This window comes from Ruditapes philippinarum, unplaced genomic scaffold (assembly GCF_026571515.1).
Source record: "Ruditapes philippinarum isolate M1 unplaced genomic scaffold, ASM2657151v2 ctg20366_1_1_1_1, whole genome shotgun sequence".
Classification (NCBI taxonomy): domain Eukaryota; kingdom Metazoa; phylum Mollusca; class Bivalvia; order Venerida; family Veneridae; genus Ruditapes; species Ruditapes philippinarum.
Genome location: NW_026855547.1, coordinates 1 through 10,817, shown reverse-complemented (window position 1 = coordinate 10,817; position 10,817 = coordinate 1). Strand labels below are relative to the sequence as shown.

Sequence of the window (10,817 nt, the reverse complement as noted above, 5' to 3'; positions counted from 1 at the left end):
GTTAAAACGAATACATATGACAAAACATGATAGTTTGTTTCAACTGTATTCAAAAATCAAGTATATGCAAGAACCGATTAATTGACCATATTATCCAGGATCTTTGATTTCTTCTCATAATTTGGATTTACTGTAAAACAAACCAGGAAGGGAAGTATTTGGTTCAGTTGTAAATGTTTTCTTTTATGTTCACATCTAATGCATCTTATATGCCTGATGAATGAATACAATCTAAAAATCTTGAATCTTGGTTTTAGGATGCATGCCGAGGAACACAGGACTGTAAAACGATTTTTAAAACATTACTGAAGCACAGTATCTACATTTTGTCTCGCACACCTTTAATCAATCAAAAATGCAAATAATATTCAGATAAATTCTACTTTTGCAACTAGAAAAGCATTCCATTCATTTTAAACCTTTTCAATTTTGGTATCTATGTCACGGTTAAGGACTGTCCACTATTTAGGGGAAAAGATGTGTAATCAGTCGGTAGAGCCGCGGAACGGCATTCCAAGGGTCCCGGTTTTAAAGCCCAGCCAGGCTGCACATTTTTCTCACCCTGTTACATCTACAACGGACTTTTTGCACTTTCTAAAACTGTACTAGAATCAATTCCAACAGCTTTCATAGCTTCTGTTAAAGTGTACAGAGTAGCTTCCCCTTTCATTTTATCTCTCCATCGAAGAAGCATACGTCTTATTCTGTCTACGGCAGTGTTGGAATCTAGATTTATGTGATCCATTTCGGCTTGGGATAGACCAAGTTCTAACGCGAGCGTCTCGTATTCTTTACCAATGTTTTGAGCAATGCGATGGATGTCTTTATCTGTTAACATTTCTTCAGGGACATCTTCCTCTGTACCTAAAGAACATAAGAAACACTTTAAGATATGGTATGAAAACTGTTTAGGATTTATGATAATATGTTGAAAGAATCGTATTGGATTCATAAGCTAAAAACCCTTATCTCCTAATGGTATGAATGCAAAAGTTGTGTACAATGTATAACTTTGTCATGTATTGGACCGATATACATAGATAGTATGTTTTTTCTCATTTCTAAGATTTTCTATATCATTATAAATTATGAGAATTTTCGTATCATGTGTGTAGATCCATATTCTATGTATATTGTATTATATATTGCTGTATACATTGAGCAATGTTTTAATTGAAAGATTCGTCGTTTTGATGCGAAAAAATTAACCACTCAGGCCTACGGCCTTCGTGGTCAATTCCTACGCATCAAAACTCCAAACCGGTGTTTTATGCGCATAAACACCGCTAAAACCGATATTATTTATAAATAAACGTAATTTTTTTCTGAAGAAGACAAAACGTCGAAAGCTGCAGAAAAGCATTTGCTTTTATTGAACTGGTTATATATTTGATACTTTGTTGGAATTCGAATATAAATTTTACATTTGCAAAGGCAATTTATCACTTCAGTTCGCTTAGTTCATAAGGGAGAGCACCAGATTGTTAATCAAGAAGGTTTTCTGTTGTTTATTTTCTTCCTTTTTTCTATCTTATTCTTCCTTCTATCTGCACTCATCAAAATAGTACCATTACTAGTCTTATTATGCTTTTCTTTTAAATAATTGATTTATATATATTTATTCATTTTTCGATGTAAGATAAAACAGATCAGTCTTCTTAGTTAACAAACGACAATTTCTTTCACCTTATTTTGCACATATATTTATTGTACATTGGGAAAAGACTTCAATAAGCATTAGGTTGCTTCCATTCTAATCATTTTCGTGTATTGATTGTAAATATCATGTATGTAAATATGCTTATGTGACGAATAAAATATGTTTAAACCAATCCAGCGGTGGCTAGTTCGATCATTGGGCGAACCTATATGTTTCCGTAACAAAATTGACCTCCGACATTAAGTCTAATGTCATTTGTCTCTTACCATTGATTCGAACATCATATGGGATTAGTACTGTAGTCAGTCGGCCACTTGCGGAGAAACAAAGGTTATTTGAAAACTTGGTTTTCTGTAATGAACAAAAATATTCTAAGCTAAATTGTTAAAAGTCTAAATAAAAACGAAAACATTTACTTACAATGCCAGTAACTGGTTAGCTCATTAGTTTGTAACACATGCTTTTTGGTCCTGCAGTTACAAACAATCTCTTTATCTTTTGAAAGTTCACCTTCTGAAAACATGTCTTCAATTGAATTATGCTGAGAAGACCGGCATTTGAAGAACACCTTCAGATGATCCGAAAGGTGCAAGCTGTTGGAGAGAGAGTCTAAGACAAATGCGTAAACTTGGGAACATAAACGTTTGGATGGCTCTTTGTTCTGGGTGCTAAATTTTGTAATCCAAATCTGAATAACGTGATCGAAAAAGTACAAATAAAGTGTATGATTTCCTTCGAGATCAAAGACCGCACACCCGCAGAATATTAAATGTTTTGAATTTGATTTGGACAGTGGCCATTTGTTGATACAAGCGGCTAGGAGTTTGTTGAAGACAGCTGTGGGTAGAAATCTTAATTCGGTTGTCAAACACAGTTTACTGGTGGACCTGTTGTCCGTGTTGTCTTGTTGTATTAACAAGTCATCTGGCGGCGGGTGTTTCAGGACACACGGAGCAAAGTAGTAATCTGTTTCCTGTAATAGTTTAACATATAATATTGATTTACTGATTATGTGTATAGAATATTTACCGCTCTGGGCTCGAATCCCGATAGGGATATCGAATTCTTTCACGCGAGGAAATTCGACTATTTTCAACAGTAAAAAAGATAAAGTGTATTTTCAATATAATAAACTTTAGAAATACAAATTACAAAGGATCAAGTTATTGTCATAAAGTGAGCGGAAAGGGGTTGTATAACTGTATATGGTTATTTGGGTCTGACCTAATCTGAAATCTTGACATACACATTGCTGTAGTTATTATTCATGTTACATCTCTCATCTGTAAGTGTTAGCCCCCTTAAAAACACCCCCTCTCCCCCCAAAAATAATTTCAAATCAACAACAACAATAACAAGAAAAAAATCATAAACAAGAGGGCCATGATGGCCCTGAGGTCGCTCACCTGTATATAGCCCCCCCCCCCGGCCCAATTTTTACCCAAGGGCTTTTATTTGTTTATTTGAACAGACTTGGTAGACACCCATAAGAAGATGTCTCATGCAAAACATCTAAGTTCTAGCTCATTGGGTTTTTTAAAAGAAGATTTTTTTAAGTTTTTACTATACACATATATTTAAAAACAACGACACCCCTCAAGCAGGGCCAGTTTTGACCCCTGGGCTTTTATTTGAACAAGCATTGTAGATATTTACTTAAAGATGTTTCATGCTTAATATCTAAACTCTAGTTATTTGGGTTTTTTCAAAGAAGATTTTTAAGTTTTTGCTATGTATATAAGGAAAATCAATGACCCCCGGGGCGGGGCCAGTTTTGACCCCAGGGCTTTTATTTGAACATACTTGGTAGACACCCATTAGAACATGTCTCTTGCTAAATATCTTAGCTCTAGCTCTTTGGGTTCTTTAAAAGAAGATTTTATAAGTTTTTACTATATGCATATAAGGAAAATCAATGACCCCCTGGGGCGGGGCCAATTTGGACCCCAGGGCTTTTATTTGAACAAACTTGGTACACATTCACTAGAAGATGTTTCATGCCAAATATCTAAGCTCTAGCTCTTACAGTTCTTTAAAAGAAGATTTTTTTTTAAGTTTTTACTATATGCATATAAGGAAAATCAATGACCCCCTGGAGCGGGGCCAATTTGGACCCCAGGGCTTTTATTTGAACAAACTTGGTAGACATTTACTAGAAGATGTTTTATGCCAAATATCTAAGCTCTAGCTCTTACGGTTCTTTAAAAGAAGATTTTTTAAGTTTTTACTATATGCATATAGGGAAAATCAATGACCCCCTGGGGCGGGGCCAATTTTGACCCCAGGGCTTTTATTTGAACAAACTTGGTAGACACTCACTAGAAGATGTTTCATGCCAAATATATAAGCTCTAGCTCTTTGGGTTCTTTAAAAGAAGATTTTTTAAGTTTTTACTATATGCATATAGGGAAAATCAATGACCCCCTGGGGCGGGGCCAATTTTGACCCCAGGGCTTTTATTTGAACAAACTTGGTAGACATTCACTAGAAGATGTTTCATGCCAAATATCTAAGCTCTAGCTCTTACAGTTCTTTAAAAGAAGATTTTTTTAAGTGTTTACTATATGCATATAGGGAAAATCAATGACCCCCCGGGGCGGGGCCAATTTTGACCCCAGGGCTTTTATTTGAACAAACTTGGTAGGACACTCACTAGAAGATGTTCCATGCCAAATATCTTAGCTCTAGCTCTTACAGTTCTTTAAAAGAAGATTTTTTAAGTTTTTACTATATGCATATAGGGAAAATCAATGACCCCCCGGGGCGGGGCCAATTTTGACCCCAGGGCTTTTATTTGAACAAACTTGGTAGACACTCATTAGAAGATGTTTCATGCCAAATATCTAAGCTCTAGCTCTTAGGGTTGTTTAAAAGAAGATATTTAAAGATTTTTCTTTCGGTTGCCATGGCAACCAGAGTTCTGCATGGAATTAAATTCTTTGAACAATTTTTAAAGGTGACCACCAAAGGAACATTCCTGTGAAGTTTGGATGAAATTGGCTCAGTGGTTTATGAGGAGATGTCATTTAAAGCAAAAGTTTACGGACGGACGACGGACGGACGACGGACGGACGGACGGACGGACGCCGGACGAAAAGCGATCACAAAAGCTCACCCTGTCACTTTGTGACAGGTGAGCTAAAAACCTAAACAAACAACAAACAAACAACACCCCTACCCAACATCCCCTCCAATAAAAACAAAACAAAAAAACAACAACAAAAAACAAACAAACAAAAAACCCAATATAAACAACAACAAAAAAAAACAATATAAACAGCAAAATTTTGTTTCAGTGTAAGCAATCAAATAAATCTGATTGCGACTTGCAAAAAGTTCCAGGTTAATCGGTTGCAAGACCCCATTTTCCTGATTTTCAGGGCCCATGTGCATGTACAAAATGCTTAGACATTTTAATGAATTTATCCTTACATCAGTAACATCGGAAAGCTGCTGTGGTTTAGCGATGAATCCAAGTTTCTCCAAATAATTTAGTAGAAGGTCCTTGAGCTCATAAAACGCACTATTCTCTTTCTGCTCCCAAATTGCATCTATAAAATATTAAAACCAAAATTCTGCATCAGTTGTTACAATATAAATCAAATTTAATATTTGGGTCTTGGTAAAGTCACACAGCAATGTTGATTATTATTTCTGCAATAATGCCCTTGAAACAAATACACTTTACGTATTCTTGCATGTATCTTTTTTCCTGCCACCGAATGCTTTCTTGCAAAGGGCACGCATGCGTATTACTTTATTTTTGCGACTTCAAGCATTGAACGTTTCTGCAATGAAATTTTGCGTATCAAGCCGTCAGCAGACTTTTTTTCACCATTTTCATACATAAAATAGCTAACGTAAATTACTAATTACATGTATGCTTAAGTCGGTGCTAGGGATGGGGATGAATGATAGCTTGCTTGAACAACAATCGTTCAATGCTCAATTAAACAGACCTTTCAACTTTATTTAAATATTTACAATTGTGCCCTGTTGAATTTCCATTTTTACTTTTTGCCTATTATAATCTATATTCTGAGTAAATGTTATAAAACATTTTGTAAAACCTTCCTATCTGTTTCTGAAAAATAACATGCTATATATTAATGCTATATACATAGAATATTTCGGCAAAGTCCTTTCAAGGTAGTGTTACTGCAATACTTTCCCGCCAAAAATCTCTAACATCGGCTGATGTCGTACTAAATCGGTCATTTCCGGAGCGTTATTTTTCACAATTTTCGGTATTCAATAATTCTTAACCGTTTGTAACCGGAACTTAGTGCATTGCGATAAAGGATGAGTGATTGTAAATATTGTAATGCCCAATATTTTGAAAAAAAATAACATTCCGGAAATAACCGATTTACTACGATATTGGCCGATATAAGAAAATTTTCTTTGGCGGGAAACATCACAAGGCTCTTTCAAAAAGAAAGACCCTGACATCACAAATACCTGAACATTACACTCACCAATAAGTTCTCTAGTCAATATTGCTGTCTGGTCAAACTGAATCCATTTCTTGAATATGTTCGGTTTTCTGCAGCAGAACATTTTGGCGGTAATAAGGCTCTTGAAAGCGTCGATCAACCATTGAGGGTCAAGGACAATTGTGTCACTTAACTTATCATCGCTGAAACAAATAAAGTTTTAGCTTTAAAGTTTTCAAAAAGTTGAATACCGGTATATTGGAAAGAACATCAGAATTGTAAAAAAATAATTAAGCAATAATTAAAATGTTAAAACAAATAATGAACCAACATTTTAATATAAAGTTTTCACTGTATTCTTCTCGACTTCCTCTATATGTAATAACAATTTGCGAATTGACGTCATAAATGAAGATCCCTGGTAATATTTTGCTCAATCAAAGCGAGCTTGCAACAATTTCAATTTTTTCCTTTTATGGACTTTCTTCAGGGATTCTTATTTTCTCTTTTTTTTTCGTTCAGAAATTATTGAAACCTGAGCTTCTTAAACTTTCAGAGCGATTTCCTCAAAATGAAACAAAATGGTACATAGGACAACTATCCTCTGAGGTGACAACTTAATTTAGATCATGGAAGAAATCTGACGAGGTTAAAAATAGAGAAAATAAGAACCTCTAAATAAAGTCCAAAATTAAAAATGTTGCAGGCTCGGATTGATTGAGCCTGTTCATGGACGGTACTGTCAAGTGCAAACTACCGTCGACGCCCACTACCACCGGCTTGAGCAGAACATGAAAATTTTGAATTTCGAAACATCCGCAAAGTGATACTATACCTGTAATATAGAATAGTTCCAGATTCATGATGAAACCTTAGAAACAATTCCAGTTCATCATCGGTTTCTATGGGAACAGGCAATGTGTTGTTTAGACGTCGCAGCATGTCTTTATGTAGAATCTACAGTATAATAAGACATAAAGTTTTTCAAAAATCATTCGGTGTGCAAGACAAGAGCGATCAGTGATCACGTGTCGCCACATGATAGCCATTTGCATGCTGCAGCTACTGTGTAGCAGGAGACACAAATACACATTTTTATATTCAAGGGCTATAACTCAGCCAAAAATTACTCAACCGGAAAACCCGTTTAATATATGCAAGAACTTGTCAATCCTGTTAAGTTTAATTTAAATTGCATTAGTGATATACGAGTAGTCCGAAACAAAACTTAAAAAATAAAAATCATTAAAGGGCCATAACTCTGACAAAAATCATTGAACCGGAAAATGCCGACGATATGCATACTAGTAACTATACTTGGTCTGATCATTCCTGTAAAATTCGGATGAAAATTGCACCAGTAGTTTCTGAGAAGTGGTCTGGACAGGTTTAGTGACGGACGGACAGACGGATGAGGGAGACGTGATCCCTATATATCGCCGCTATTCTGTAGAGGCGACACAAAAATAATACTGCAAGAATAACTAACCAAAAGAAAGAACAGACATATTTCTGTAATCACTATTATTCTTACACCTTAAATATTTTGAAAGACAAAAATCATAATCAAATATGCTTTTCATTCGCGTTAAGTGTAATCAAGTAACTGGTATGATATCAGTAGCCCGGTAACAATCCAACACTGATCGTGTGACATCACTTTTCGATATTCTGTATTCTTCACAGCGTGCATTTGATCAGATTTAATCCAATATGACTACTTTTATATTATACCATTATATGCATACCATGTTTTTGTTTTGTTTTGTTTGGCTTTCCGGCGCACCAACACAATTCAGATCAAATGGCACAGAAACAGGACAGATGAATTTTGCTAAACTTGGACTTAACAAACTTAAAGCAACATCAGGGGTCAAAACCACCTCACCTGCTGGAGCTAACAGATGCATAGACTCCAGTAATTCGAAGCCATTTAGTCGCCTCTTACGATTTCGCAGGGATAAACGGTGGCTGCAATTATGATGCCCCAATTCTTAAAGGCAACTCCTCAGCCTAATTTGCCATACAATTATAATTGGATAACTCCAACTATTTGTTTAACTTTTACGGAAATAGAATTAGCTTTCATTTTTCAAAGACATTTTAAGAATAAATTATACATTCGCTTTCATTCTTTTGATTACTGAAATTGTATAAATCATACTACTACCTTGGAACCCTTATTTTTCAGACTGGAAATGCTGTTTTCCAATGTTATCCACTTCGCGGGAATAAGCTCTCCCCAATACGATTGTGTTGAAGCGGTTTTTACAATTTGTTGTTTCAATAAATCTATATTGCCGTCTTTGACAGTATTATCAATGGCAAAGTCTTCCTCTATAAGATGATTACTGGTTACCTTGTCAACCAGCGAGCTCCTCAATGTATAGAAAAAATCGTCTATTGTCTCTTGTTTTGATTCCTATGGAATAAAACTATTCTTTAAAATAATACACTAAACTACATAGATAACATTAACATTTTATAAAATAAGAAACGATAAGTAATTTTCGTACGCAGTTTTGCTCTGAAAGAAAAATTACAATATGTGACAAGAAGGTCATGGTGGCCTCAGATCGCTCACCTGAAATCCAATGCTAGAAATGGTCACACTTGTTCAAAGCATTACATAGTAAATAGATAATACTGGAAATGAAATTTTAATCTTATATTATACCTGTAAAGATCCGTAAGGAAATGTTACGGACCAAATGTCTAAGCTCTATACATTGTAATTTTCCAAAAGTTTTAAATGTGTATCTGATAGAGATTTATCTAAACTAAGTTACCTCTCGGGCTAATTTTGTGTCTACATTCAAAATATCTAGATGTAGGCATTGGAGGATAAGAGGACTTTTAAGGCCTTTTTTCTACAAAATTAGAACTAATTCACAATTATGGTGGTGTCTTTTTTGATCCTTGGAGTATAAATAATATAATTTCATAGAGGTTTTTTAAGCAATGCTTCGCGATCAATTCTTTCGCATTAAAATTTCAAACTGGTGCAAAATAGCCGATAAACACCACTGGGACCGATATGTATATATTTTTTTAAACATTATTAAAACATAATTATGGTATAATAAAAAGAATATCACATCACTTGTTTTATCTTATCTGCAAACGTTCCAACCAGCAGGACCGGTGGGCCCCCGTCATCCGACGAACCACAAAACTCGTGGATGGAATTTAACCAGAAATCAACGAATTCTGAAAATTATCATAATTAAAGGCATAGATATAAATGTACAAAATATTGATATAATAAACATTCCAGGTGCATTGATCTAAACTGTAAGGTATTTGATAAAATAAATAATTACTTTGATAGTATTAAGAATTAGACATAACTACAAACCACGAAAGAATTATGAATGGAAGTTGTTGGCAAGTCCTATTCTAAATACATTTATACAACAGATAATAAAGTGCTCCAGAACAAAATATTTTTCATCAGTTAATTAAATGGTCAGTCTAAATTACATTCACATAAGTTTATAAGTCTTTAAAATGTTTTGTTAAGGTTTTGTTTCCAAACTTCTTACAAGTTTTTACATAATTCGTTCACACCAAACATTAAGTGATTTGAGATATAATTATATTCTTGTTTTTTCGCATCATATGAGCCGCGTCACGACAAAACCAACATAATGGGTTTGCGACCAGCATGGATTCAAACCAGCCTGCGCATCCGCGCAGTCTGATCAGGATCCATGCTGTTCCCTTACAAACCCTATAACAAGTAGAGAAACTGATAACGAACAGCATGGATCATGATCAGAATGCGCGGATGCGCAGGCTGGTCTGGATCCATGCTGGTCGAAAACCCATTATGTTGGTTTTGTCGTGACGCGGCTCATATATGATATATTCAACATTTCAGTACTTTTTGTCTGCAAATAACACATCGACAAGCATGAAGACATTTTATATTTTATAGTATATATTTTATAACCATAGCATACCTGAAATTTTCCAATGTTTGACACCTTTACTATCTAAGAAACAGTCGTCATCTTTTACTGTGTCCTCCACGTGTTTAGATATGTCTGTGACTAACAAATACACCGCTCTCTTAGATAAGAACACCTGGTGAGTGGCATAGAATACATATTGCCCCGCAAAATCCCAAATCGAGACATCCGCCATGTTGGAATCATCCTCTTGAGCCGACCTCTGCTTAACCTCATCTATTAAATCCTGAGAAAGTTAAAATAACTGCTTAACCTCAGATTAAGTTAACAAAACAAGAAAAAGAGAAGCAAAGTATAGACAAATAAACTTGTATAGTAATCACAACACCATAACGCATTTATCACATAAACCGCGGCGCAGGAGTGTAATAAAGCCATTTAATAATCAAAGCACTGAATGTACTGATGGGGAGGCTATGAGAGAATGTTTCAGACTTATAGTTTCTTTTCTTTTTGCTTAAAATATGCTACCAAAATAAAAAGATATGCACATTGCGCTATTTATCCTTACTGTTGTGTTCAACCATTCATATATATGGTTAATATTCCAGAACATTTAATCGAGGTCTACATTCGGACTGTTAATCATGCAAATTTTTGAAAACCCTAAACTGTCAATAATAAATGACATACCAGCAAGTATGACGACTGTTCATTATCAGATAACAAAAACATTTTACAACTGACGGTTTCTTATCAAAATATTCTAGGACTGTTCATCATAAATACTTTTATGTTCATTTTTTT

General features: G+C 34.9%; 1 protein-coding gene across 1 annotated transcript; it reads right to left on the bottom strand.

Annotated features, from left to right (window-relative positions):
* Positions 1-306: 306 nt before the first annotated feature.
* LOC132743682 (probable serine/threonine-protein kinase pats1) lies at positions 307-10,296 on the bottom strand (the record flags this gene model as incomplete). Its single annotated transcript, XM_060732235.1, is given in 8 exon segments — positions 307-864; positions 2,081-2,633; positions 5,093-5,211; positions 6,139-6,299; positions 6,932-7,053; positions 8,264-8,518; positions 9,200-9,306; positions 10,062-10,296. Coding segments are annotated over 8 exon segments (1,794 nt in total). The 3' UTR covers positions 307-571.
* Positions 10,297-10,817: the final 521 nt, after the last annotated feature.